Source organism: Solanum pennellii, chromosome 12 (genome assembly GCF_001406875.1).
Source record: "Solanum pennellii chromosome 12, SPENNV200".
In the NCBI taxonomy this organism is placed as follows: Eukaryota; Viridiplantae; Streptophyta; class Magnoliopsida; order Solanales; family Solanaceae; genus Solanum; species Solanum pennellii.
In genome coordinates, this window is record NC_028648.1 from 61048458 (window position 1) to 61061655 (window position 13198).

The 13198-nt window shown below is 37.2% G+C and overlaps 1 protein-coding gene across 4 annotated transcripts; it reads left to right on the forward strand.

Moving 5' to 3' along the window:
- The first annotated feature begins 330 nt into the window (after positions 1 to 330).
- LOC107007392 (1-phosphatidylinositol-3-phosphate 5-kinase FAB1B-like) lies at positions 331 to 12193 on the forward strand. Of its 4 annotated transcripts, XM_027913494.1 has the most exons (13): positions 331 to 444; positions 688 to 1137; positions 1254 to 1616; positions 3453 to 4181; positions 4856 to 5009; positions 5093 to 5437; positions 5620 to 6441; positions 6546 to 6877; positions 7208 to 7334; positions 7417 to 7593; positions 8213 to 9742; positions 10656 to 10922; positions 11473 to 12193. In XM_027913494.1, the coding sequence occupies exons 2-13, from the start codon at positions 1094 to 1096 to the stop codon at positions 11797 to 11799; spliced, it is 5217 nt and encodes a 1738-aa protein (XP_027769295.1). In that variant the 5' UTR covers positions 331 to 444; positions 688 to 1093; the 3' UTR covers positions 11800 to 12193. The 4 variants fall into 4 exon arrangements, with proteins under 4 accessions (XP_027769295.1, XP_015061486.1, XP_015061487.1 ...); XM_015206000.2 differs by having other exon boundaries at positions 688 to 1616; XM_015206001.2 differs by lacking the exon at positions 331 to 444 and adding an exon at positions 459 to 519 and having other exon boundaries at positions 688 to 1616.
- Positions 12194 to 13198: the final 1005 nt, after the last annotated feature.

A 13198-nucleotide genomic window follows, 5' to 3' on the forward strand; every position in this document is an offset into this window, starting at 1 on the left:
TTAGGCTTATATAAATTTTATGTAATAGTAGGGATCAAACGTGCAACGCACGTTTTCAAGACTAGTATAAAATTAACACCAAACCAGGTAACAACCATCCAAAGAAGTGTAAAAGCGCATACAGTTGTCATAACAATATGTTTTAAAGAGTATAATATAATAAAATATATATAAGAATCGAATTAAAAATTATCTTTTAAATTAACAATATAATAATACGATACACCAAAATAGGTAACAACCATAAAAAAAAAGTATAAAAAGGTGTTTGAGTTGGTTAAATATTAGGTATAAAAACTCACAAAAATATAATATTTAAATACATTTATACCAAGCAAATCCAAATTTTCAATTTTTTTTTGAAGTGACAAAATCTGAAAAAAAACAGCAGTAAAGTTGCATGTTTGAATTAAGCGTACTGAGCCCCCTCTTCCGCAGAAAGAGGTCTATTTATCTTCGTGTCATTTATAATTGGTTCTATAATTTGACACCATAAAATTTGATTTTGCAAAAAAAAAGGTTATATATCATATTTATATATACAAAAAAAAAAAAGTTTGATGTTTCGATTCACTTTGTATATATTTGTTGAAAATGATTGATCTTTATATAAGGGTTATGATATATCGAATCGAATTCATCTTAATCAGATATGTTGTTTGATTTCTTGATTTTTTCATTTTTCAGGGTTATATATATGTATTTCGATTGTGGAGAAGCAAGAAAACTTGTTCCCATTATTATTAAAGGTTAAAGTTTCAATCTTTTGCTGTTGGGTGTTTTTATTTTTGTGTTTTGATGTCAAAAATGGGTTTTTTGATTGAGAGGAGAGTGTAAAGGAATCCTATTTTTATGCCCAGTTGGTTGGAATGTATGGATTTGGTGAAAGCATCAATTTTTAGTGTATTAGTTAAAGAGTTTGTTGATTTGGGGCTTTAGTTTGTTGATTGGATTATGAGTTTGTTTAGTGAATGAGGTTTTTAGAGCAATGAGAGGCAAAAGCCTCTATTTTATTTGATGGATGCTACTAATAGGACATTATCTGATCTGTTGAAGTTACTGAAATCATGGATCCCTTGGAGGTCTGAACCTGATGATATATCGAGGGATTTTTGGATGCCCGATCATATATGTAGGGTATGTTATGAGTGTGATTCACAATTTACATTGTTTAACCGTAGGCATCATTGTCGTCTTTGTGGAAGAGTTTTTTGTGCTAAGTGTACGTCTAATTGGATACCTGCAATATGTAGTGATCCAAGGCCACTACGAGAGGAGTGGGAAAAGATCAGGGTATGTAATTACTGTTACAAGCAATGGGATCAAGGTTTAGTTTCTAGTGTTAGTAATGGAACACGTGTTGCTAACTTGCATATCTGTACTTCACCTTCTACAACAACTAGTTTTACCAGCTTCAAGTCTAGTGGAACCGCGGACAGCAGTAATATTACCTTTGTTTCGGTGCCACCTTCTTGTGTACTTAGTCCGTGCAAATCATCTGTAACGGAATCTTCTCTAGACAGGCAGAATTATGCATCAGTTAGAGGGAGCTTTGAATTTGCTCATGCAGGAGTTTTGGACCCTTCTCTAAACCAATATGCATTTTGCGCAACAAGGTTCATCCGACATCTTCTATTTTATCAGTTTATTTTCAACCTGTTAATGAAAAAGAAATCAAACATGCTATTATTTTGTCATTGATTTTTGCTTGTAAAGTAGCATATATATATGAGTTTCTTGGTTTTCAAATGTGAATGGGTAGATTGCATTAAACACTATGGACATCTCTTACTAAGTAGTGAAGAAGAACTTGTGACTCTAGCTTCGATAGTATCTTAAATAGTATGCTTGATTGCATGTTTGAATCATCCTAAGGATTTGTGTGAAATCAACCAAATAAACTCATGTGTCTCTAAGGATGTAGCTCGTTACTCAGGCCTCAGGGTCTGCATCAGATGTTACAACCACATCTTTCTTCTTATTTTTTTTCACGACATCAAGTTTTCCGAACAAAATAGCACCTGACAGAATTAGTCTCTGAGTTGTGATCCACAAAATGACGTTGGAGACACACCCTTTTACATGGCTTAGCCTTCTGAGTTGAAGGTACATTGTTTGAGATTTGATCGACTTTAACCTTTTCTCTTCTCTGAAATTTATTTTCTTTCTCTTCTTTGGAATTTAACTTCTTTCTCTGCTCCTCTTCTTCAGTCAATCATTCTTATCTTTCCCTCCATGATATACCGATGTGGACCATCTGTTAGAGGGTGATCTGGTTAAATCTGCATCTGTGTATGCTATATTATCAGTGTTTCCTTAGTCCTCATAGAGAAGGTTTTGTCCTGTATTTCTCAGAGCGATAAAACAGGATGAGAGAAAGTGATAGTGCAAACAGGCTCACCAAAGTTTGGCTCCGACTATGTGAATCTGAGCATCTAACCAAAACCTTTAAGGCAATTGGTGGAGAGGCCAAGGATCCTCACACAACCAATGGGTCCATTTTTTTAAATTTTTATCATGTTTTCAGGGAAAAAAAATCTTAGGTTCGAGTCTCACTGCCACCCAATATTAAAAAGAATTTCCATGTGCTTGGCTCATGAAAAGGAATTGTCCCGCATGTGAGGGGACGTGTTGAAGACATAATTAAGTAAATAAAATTATGCTCTGTCAACATCTTAAGCTTTTAGATGAGATGGACACAACTCAATACTAGCCTAACACCTTTCCCCAAATAAATGGGGTTGCAAGATTGTGGGTGGTGGTGGTGTTATTAGTGACTTGACATGATTTGTGATGTTGAACCAAGTCAGAAAGAACATCTTTGATTGCAGATCATATGGCTTCTCCTCTTATACTAGTTTGCCCATTTTTGAACTACACTCAGTATTTTTGGCACCTTTTCCTTGTTGGACTGGCTCTTCTATTACGTACATAGATAGATTTATGCTTCTTAACATATGTTTGTATAACTAGGAGCTTGATAATAATCTGGTGAGCATATATATATATATATATATATATATATATATATATATATATTTTAAATTTTTTTGACAAAGGTAAAATTTGTATTCCTCAGCTTTAAGGGCATGCTGGCAACCCCCAAAAGATTTACATTGAAGAAACCAAAATAAAAAACCAAGGCTTACTACTGCTAAGTTATAAAGAGCCTATAAAATCTAAAATCTGTTCAGCATCCTCTATACCCTCCTCTTTACACCAAAAAAGGGAAGTCTTCATACATCTTGAACAGTATTACGTCTGAGAGGAATATGTATCATCTGCTGTAAGATTATTTAAAGCACATTGATTGGTGTATGAAAAGTTATCCTGAGCGAAACAATTACTTTGTGAGTTGCGTTGCATTTGTAGTTACAGGCTGTTCCTACTACTTGTGTCCAAAAACATGTTTCAGTATCAGTTAATTGCTTATTGCTACATTGTTGAAGCAGGAGTGATGATGAAGAAGATGAATATGGTGTTTACCAGTTAGATTCCCAGGGCCATTTTCCCCAGGTTAATGACTACTACAGTCAGATTCAGTATGATGAGATCAAAAAGGACTATGGATCACATAAAGAGCACCCTGATGGAGAAGCTATTGATGAAAAAAGTGTGAGCAGCTCTTCCTTACACAATAGCTTTGATTCCCAGGCTTCTGAAGAAGTCCAGCAGATTGAAAAACAGGACATCTCTGATGAATGTGAAGTTCCTCCATCCCTAAATGTTCCAGAAGAGGTTAATGTGGAACCTGTGGATTTTGACAACAATGGACTTCTCTGGATTCCACCAGAGCCAGAAGATCAAGAAGATGAAAAGGAAGCACTTATGAATGATGATGACGACGACGGGGATGCTGCAGGAGAGTGGGGAGGTTTACGGTCATCAAGCAGTCATGGAAGTGGTGAATATAGAAGTAGGGATAGGTCAAATGAGGAGCAGAAAAAGGTTGTGAAAAATGTGGTTGATGGCCACTTCAGGGCTTTAGTATCCCAAATTATGCAGGCTCAAGGCGTTGCCATCGATGAGGAAGATGAAAAAGAGAGTTGGCTGGAGATTATTACATCCCTATCATGGGAAGCTGCTACACTTCTGAAACCAGACACTAGCAGGAGCGGAGGGATGGACCCAGGGGGATACGTAAAGGTGAAATGTATAGCATCTGGACGTCGTGGTGACAGGTTCGCAATTTTCTCCCCATTTTTGTCCACAATGCTGTTCAGCTTGTGTGTTGGATCCTTGCCTCATATGTTACTAGTTAGATAAGCAGCTACAGAATATTTTGAAATAGGAAAATAGGAGCTTTGTTGAGGTTTCATGTTCTCTCTCTCTCTCTCTCACACACACACACAGAGTACTTTAGTTTGTTGTGATTTCTGAAGGAACCTAGAAATACTAGAGTCTCTTTTTAATACAATTCTATGCGATACACACATAATACTTTTGTTTTCTGTGATTTCTGAAAAACTTTGAAATACTTGAGTCTCTCACTTATGTAATTCTAGTCAATACTTGACTTCTTCTCCAGAATCTGTATTTCTTACCTTATGAAGTACTTTGGTCAAAGTGCTTTTTTGCAAAGTATGAAGCAATGACAATATTATTGACATAGTGCTTTTCCCCCAATGGTCTGTAAACTAAATATAGTTGTGCAATGTAACAACTTATGACATACATATGGCAGCTTTCGTTTGCTCGTGATTGTGTTCTTGGTCAAGAATAGAAATTAGATTCTTCTTCTTGTGTATCCACTACCTTTTATACCTCTTTATGTTATAGAGTATTTGTTGTGTTCTTGTTCTTGCGCACATCCAATATAGTATCCTCTCATATGAAACTTTTCCTCCTTAAATAGTGTGGTGGTGAAAGGAGTTGTCTGCAAGAAAAATGTAGCTCATCGACGAATGACATCCAAAATAGAGAAGCCTCGCATATTAATCCTTGGAGGGGCTCTTGAATACCAGCGTGTCTCGAACCACTTATCAAGTTTTGATACTTTGTTGCAGCAGGTTTTGATGAATAACCTTGTCTTCCTATATTTGAAACCGATAGTGATTGAATCTTGTGTTTATAGATACGTATTGCTATTCAGGAAATGGATCATCTCAAGATGGCTGTTGCCAAAATTGATGTACACCAACCAGATGTTCTTCTGGTGGAAAAATCTGTATCTCGCTATGCACAAGAGTACCTCCTGGCAAAGGACATATCACTTGTCTTAAATATCAAGAGGACACTTTTGGAGCGTATAGCCCGTTGCACGGGTAGTCAGATAGTACCTTCAATAGATCATTTCTCATCTAAAAAATTGGGATTCTGTGACATGTTCCATGTTGAGAAGTTTTTTGAAGAGCATGGTACAGCTGGACAGAGAGGAAAGAAGCTGGCGAAGACTCTAATGTACTTTGAAGGCTGTCCAAAGCCACTGGGGTGCACTGTAAGTCTATCATCAATTACTACAACTACAGTAAGATAATTATTATCTTGCTTCTAAATAGACACTTGACAACCTGCAAATTGGTGGTTTCCGTCTTTTTTTATGCCCAAGTTACTCTTATGACATCATATGTGTACAACTTCTAAATATTTTTTGGGCTCTCGTGATATTTGTTGTCTCAGGTATTACTCCGTGGTGCAAATGGGGATGAGTTGAAGAAAGTAAAGCATGTCTTTCAATATTCAATTTTTGCAGCTTATCATTTGGCTCTGGAAACATCTTTTCTTGCTGATGAGGGAGCATCTCTACCTGAGCTTCCTCTGAATTCTTCAATAACTGTAGCACTTCCGGATAAATCATCAACTATTGGCAGGTCAATCTCAGTAGTACCTGGTTTTACCATTCCTTACACTGAGAAAACTCAATCAGCACTATGTGATGGTGCACCACAGAGATCAAATAGCGTTCCCACAACAGACCTGGTCAAGACTGCAAACCTTTGTGCTCAGAAAATGAGTATGACAGAGTTCCCTACTGCTGCAAACACTGAGACTTCCTTCCTTGGGCCCATGCTGACTGGTACATCTGTGGACAGAGGTATCATGCATATGATAGAGTCTTCCTTCTCAAAGCCATCAGTAGCCAACAATATCCAAGATTCCCAAGGATACCATTTCTTGTCTACCAGTTCTGCGCCTTCAGATAAAGTTGAACAAGGTTGTTTGTCAAAGAATGTCCAAAATTGCAGGGTTGATGTGAACCAAAGTGGCTCAAATCAAATTCTTTTGCAACTAGATGGACCAAATGTTTATGATGAACCAGACTCTTCAAAGGAAGAGTTCCCTCCGTCCCCATCTGACCATCAAAGCATTTTAGTTTCATTATCATCCCGATGTGTTTGGAAGGGTACTGTCTGTGAAAGGTCTCATCTCTTTCGGATAAAATATTATGGGAACTGTGATAAGCCATTGGGTCGATTTCTACGAGATAATTTGTTTGATCAAGTAAAGCTCTCTCCTTTCCTTTCCATGTTTGTCAGAAATATTAAGAATATAATTAAGAGACCGAAAAGATCTTTTATCTTTTATTTTTCCTTTTTCTTCTGCAGAGTTATAGATGTAGTTTATGTGACATGCCTTCAGAAGCACATGTTCAGTGTTATACTCATCGTCAAGGCACTTTAACTATTTCTGTTAAGAAGCTGCCAGAGTTTCTTTTGCCTGGTGAAAGGGAAGGAAAAATATGGATGTGGCATAGATGCCTGAGATGTCCACGGGTTGATGGATTTCCCCTAGCTACTCAAAGAGTTGTGATGTCTGATGCTGCTTGGGGTTTATCCTTTGGGAAATTCCTAGAACTTAGTTTTTCAAACCATGCAGCTGCAAGCAGAGTGGCTAGTTGCGGGCATTCGTTGCACAGAGATTGTCTTCGGTTTTATGGGTATGCTCTTATTTGGTTTGTTGCCTGCAATGTTATAAATCTAAGAGCATTTCAAATGTTTGTTCTCTTTGATTGTCATGCTCAATTTTCAAATCTGTTGGCATGATTAGCTGGTTTAATGTTCTCCTCAATTAACAGTACTTCTCTCCCTTGGATTTTTTGATTGATTATACTGCTTCGTTCTTTGCATGTTTGTTTTGCGTAGTCCTAGCTTGTAATTTATTTTGCCAAAGTATGATTCTATGGGTCTGAGTTTAGAACTATTATTCCCCTTGTATTTTCAGTATCTTTTGCACTGTTAATAAATTTGTGACTTGTGCTGTTGTGCAGTTTCGGAAAAATGGTTGCATGCTTCCGCTATGCGTCAATTGATGTTCACTCAGTGTGCCTTCCTCCTGCAAAGCTGGATTTCAACTATGAGAAAAATCAGGACTGGATACAACAAGAAGTGAATGAGGTGCGAAGACAGATTTTTGAGTGGGGTATAAAGTGGTATCTGATCTCACTCTGTACTTTTTTTCATGGGATAATTTGAGCAGGTCATTGTCCGAGCTGAACGTTTGTTTTCTGAGGTTCTGAATGCAATCCGTCTTCTAGTGGAGAAAAAATCTGGTGGTCAAGTTAACAGCAGCGCTGAAGCATCTGAAGCACCTGAAGCAAGAGGTCAAATTGCTGTCTTGGAAGGAATGCTGCGGAAGGAGAAGGAAGAATTTGAAGTAAAGTTTGCACTTCTAAATATTAAATTGTCTCTAGATTATGCATAGTCTGAGAGATATGTGTCCTATTTACAAAATCAAAGGATACTGAGAATGTGGTTGATTAGGTAGAAGTTGAAAACCTTACCCGAATTCAATATTCTGTTTAGCATATCATGGTTCTGCATGTATTACTGAGCACTTCCTCTCATTCTCTCCACACCTATGTTTGTATGTGCTGTTGGATGTTTGTGGCAGTTATGATGAAGCACGAGTCTCTGCTTGTTCTTTTCTCCTCCAGTTACCCCGTAAGCAATGTGCAAATGGGTCTCGTTATGATTCCTTTTATCACCTTGTGCATGAGAGTCAGAAAAATGGTGGAATTTTCTTTTGCTGCCCATGTTGCAGATTATATTGACATCTTCTTTGATGCATCAAAACTTTACTTGCTTACTATCATTCTTTAACCTCTTGCATTAATACTTAACTTTCATGTGTATCATGATTCTAACATCATTTAAACTAATTACGTGGAATTCTTGATTTTCTCACTTTATGTTAGGGATTTAAAGCGAATGATTTTGTAAAAGAATTGCTAATTTTCTTTTTATGGGGTTTCCTGGGTGTTGTGTATTAGCAGGAATCTCTCCAGAAAATTTTGAACAAGGAGGCGAAAAAGGTGCAGCCTGTCATTGATATTTTCGAGATTAATCGGTTACGAAGGCAATTTATTTTCCAATCTTATATGTGGGATCACCGTCTCGTATATGCGGCCAGCTTAGAATGTGAGGATCATTGTGTTACTGAAGAGAAACCTCTTGTTGGTAATGATAAGTCCACTGGTCCAGATAATCCCTCCAGGCCTAGTGATTGTTTGAACGTCATTGATTCTGTTTCTGTAACTCCAATACTTGGTGAAAAATATAATGATGGAGTAAGTGATAACCAAAAGAATCATGTGGACACAGTTCATCAAGGATCTGAGGTTCTCTTTGATTCTAGTTGCGCAGTTGAGAAACCAGCAGTTCTTCCCGCTGGAACAGAAAGCTTCTGCGGGTTGAACTCTGCAGAATCCACTGCAGAGGGGTCTAGAGCCCTTTCTGATGGGCAGTCCGCGATCATGGATACTTTGTCAGATACTCTTGAGGCAGCTTGGACTGGTGAAACTAATTCCGGTCCTGGAGTGCTGAAGGATGGTACTTGCAGATCTTCGGAACCACCTATAGCAGATTCATCAACAACTAGATTAGCAGAAAAAGTAGATGTTGAAGACCCTGTGGAGGAACATAACGGAACTAAGGCGTCTGGATTTCCTCCTTCATTATCCTCTAAGAGCTCTGAAAGTGTGGAAGACGCCGGGGGATGGTTAGGTATGTCTTTTATTAGCTTCTACTGGTCACTGAACAAAAACTTTTTACCAAGTGCTCAGAAGTTGGATACACTTGGCGAGTACAGCCCTGTCTACATTTCATCTTTTAGAGAGTCAGAGGCACAAGGTGGAGCCAGATTGCTCCTACCTGTTGGGGTTAATGATACCATTATACCAGTGTATGACGAAGAGCCCACAAGTATTATATCTTATGCACTAGTTTCACCAGATTATCTTGCACAAATATCCGATGAACCAGAGAAATCAAAGGATGCTAGTTTGTACTCTAACCTGCCACTGCAGTCTCAAGAATCTGGAAGTCTGCAGTCGCTTCAATCTATGGATGAAATATTATCAGAATCCCTCAGAAGTCTTGGATCTATAGATGAAAGTTTCTTGTCTTCGTCCAGTAGTCATAGCTCTTCGGTTTTGGATCCGCTCTCTTGCACGAAGACAATGCATGCCAGAGTCTCCTTTTCGGATGATGGACCACTTGGGAAACTGAAGTATAATGTGACTTGTTATTATGCGAAGCGCTTTGAAGCTTTGAGGAGGAAATGTTGCCCATCTGAGATGGATTACATAAGATCTCTTAGCCGCTGTAAGAAATGGGGAGCCCAAGGAGGCAAGAGCAATGTTTTCTTTGCTAAAACCTTGGATGACCGATTCATTATCAAACAAGTGACTAAGACAGAGCTGGAATCTTTTATAAAGTTTGCTCCAGCATATTTTAAGTATCTTTCAGAATCCATAAACTCAAGGAGTCCTACTTGCCTGGCAAAAATTTTGGGGATCTATCAGGTATTTTTAACCACTGTTGATCACTCCAGCTTCTCGAATTTTGTGATTATTATTTTTTAGGTCATTCGTGTTACCAAGTGATCGATATAGTTTTAGGGGAAAATACATGCAACAGTACAATGCTGCATTTATTGTGAATCTAGTATTTGTGTTGGTTTTTTAAAAAGATGGAGCAGCACAAAATGATTGAAAATGTCTCTCAATGGATAGAAATGACTTTCAATAATTTAATAAAGCATTGAGGTGCTTTAAATAGCCAACATAAAACATTTGAACTTTAAAACAACCTAAAATATCTCAACAACTCAAACAACCTAACTAAGATTCAAATTCATCTTAAACTAAATAACTGATTTTGCTAAAAACTACTGCAGTAACTTAAAACAAACTTCATCAATTATAAGGGGCAAAGATGAGTGTATCACATTTGGAAGGTGCGCTTAACATAATTTATAAATAGTTAATGGTTTAACTTGACACATTTGAGCTACCACTTAGGTTTGTTCTTCACTTTTTACTTTCACCTGAAGTTTTCACTAGGATTGGTCTGGTAAGGCACAATCCATTTTCAGTGGTGTCTTTGGGTAATCGAGGTACCTCTTTTTTGGCTTTTAGCCTTTAGAAGGAACATGGTGGTCATCTTTATGGTCTGCAAAGTCTTTCGAATTATAGTTATTATGGTTCCATGGCCTTGAGAGTGAACTGAGCACAAAACAACGGCTGCATATTTCTCTTCTATTCTATGAAGACAAACTTTGATGTGCAATTAGTGTCTAAACTAATAAGTTTCTTGATTATTCCCCGACTCTCTCACAGTTCATATGCTCGGGCATTTTCACAAGACGTTATATCATGAACTATGATTATACGTATCTAGTCGTTTTGCATAATTATGTCTGTTGTTTATGTGAAGGTGACATCTAAGCATCTTAAAGGAGGGAAGGAATCTAAACTGGATGTGCTAGTTATGGAGAACCTTCTATTTGGGAGGAACCTAACGCGGCTTTATGACCTTAAAGGATCTGCCAGGTCTCGTTACAATCCCGACTCTAGTGGAAGTAATAAGGTCTTACTGGATCAGAACCTGATCGAGTCTATGCCAACTTCACCTATTTTTGTTGGAAACAAAGCCAAGAGACTTTTGGAACGAGCAGTCTGGAATGACACTGCTTTTCTTGCAGTAAGTTTACGACACTGTTCATAATGAACTTATTTTAAAATTCCTAGTGGACTATTGAGGTCTGATCATGGAAAAGTTTCACGTCTTTTATTTGCCATTAAAACTATGTATTGCAGTTGATTGAATCACTTCTAACCAATGTGATAGTTGTATCACTTTCAATTGGAAAGGGTCCCGTTTGACACATGGGGCGAGGAATGAAGAGGGAAGCACCTCTCTAACCATGAGGAGCTGGTTGACTATGTTGCTTGGACTCTTCAAAAATATCGACGGGTGCATGTCGGATACTCTTAAAGTAGTGCATTTTTGGAGGACCCGACAAGAGTGCGTATATTTTTGGAGAGTCCGAGCAACACAGCTGGTTGGTGGTTCAGAAATGAACCTGGGGGTTGTTGAGTGTGGTCAATTCGTACCATTCAAGGAAGGGGGATGTAGCATATCTTCAATGTGTTCAATATGTGATTTGTTGCCTAATCCCATTAGCTTGTCTGAGTATATTTTTAGCTGAGCTTTTTTATGGTTTGGACTAATTTAGTAGTTCTTCTTGCAGTCGGTTGATGTGATGGATTACTCACTATTAGTTGGTGTTGACGAAGAAAAGCATGAACTCGTTATTGGGATTATTGACTTCATGAGGCAGTATACATGGGACAAGCACCTCGAGACATGGGTTAAGGCCTCTGGCATCCTTGGTGGACCTAAGAATACACCTCCGACTGTAATTTCACCTAAGCAATACAAAAAGAGGTTCCGGAAGGCAATGACCACTTATTTCCTGATGGTTCCGGATCACTGGTCTCCTCTTACTATTACTCCCAACAAGTCACAGAATGATTTGTCTGGAGAGAACACGCTAAGTGTAAAATCTACCGAGTGATTCTGTATATTTGATCGTATAACTGGGATTCCCGGTTACACCAGGTTCATATATTTCTCCCCATTTTTTCAATTCTTTTATATGCAGTTTGCAGCTCCAGAGGTAGGGAACACATGATTACTTGTTTAGAAGACATTGCTGGAGGATTATAGTTCTAGTGAAAGGTTTCTCCTGCATAGATTTAGGTATACCTTAAAGAAAATTCTTTTGTACATCTTTTTTTTTTTTTTTTAATTATATGATTTTTTCACCTTGTGTAGAACAAAAGTTGTACATGGGTTACAAAGGATCAATTACAATTTTTGGTCAATGCATGATCTTGGATAAGTTTATGCTATTGAAGAGTTTGTACATTGACCTTTTATAATAAAGTTGGTCTGTTATTTTCTCCTTATTTTCCTCCCAATGGGATTTCATCTGTTTGCTCACTTTATATTCCTTTTTTGTTTGTCTACACAAGTTACCAACTGGAAAACTAGAGTTTATGAATTGTAATATTGTTGAACAACAATAGTGCTTAAACTTGTCGGTTGCTCGCTCTTTGATCAGTGATTCACTCATCAGCCACAAGATCAATCAAGAATTTCTTTTTAAATTTACTCTTTGATCAGTGTGATTCATTGGCCACTAGATCCAAGAATTCCACCCTATTCTCAAACCTGATAGCTCGGTTGATTGCCAAGTTAGTTGGGATCACACGTATGAATCCTCATATCATAACTATTCTTTTTGAGTCAATAATGTTTTAATATTTTGCACTTGAGGATTATCTAACACTAGTAAATTACCTGCGCTTTGCGCGAAAATTTAATATCACGAAATATATAAAATAATACTTAAAACCTATCTGTTATTAAAACTAAAATACTATATTATCCTACATAGAAGATTATAATGTAAAGAAAAATGAAAAATATTATATCTCATCATTTATTCTTAATAACATAAACATAAAGTAATGATTACAAAAATACATACAAGGATCTTTAACATAAGCAATGGTGTCATGAATCACTCAACATGAGTAAAGTACACAAATATTTAATTGTGAAGAAAAAGAAGAGGAGGAAGAAGAATTTCAGAATTTTCATTGTTTTAAAATGAGAGAGAATATTTTTATTGTGTCTTATTGGAAATGTTACAGCTATTTGGAAAAGTTGCAACTTGTCACAAGTGTCACAACCTTTCATAACAGTCACAACTCTTCATTAAAGTCGCAACTTTTCATAGAAGTTACAACTTTTAATAAAAGTCAAAACTCTTCATTAAAGTCGCAACTTTTCATAAAAGTCAATTTTTTTCATAAAAGTCACAACTTTTCATGAAAGGGGGAAGACTAGTTTTAAAAATAAATAAATTAAAAGTGAATTCTGGTTTGTGGTGGCGACACGTAGGCAGT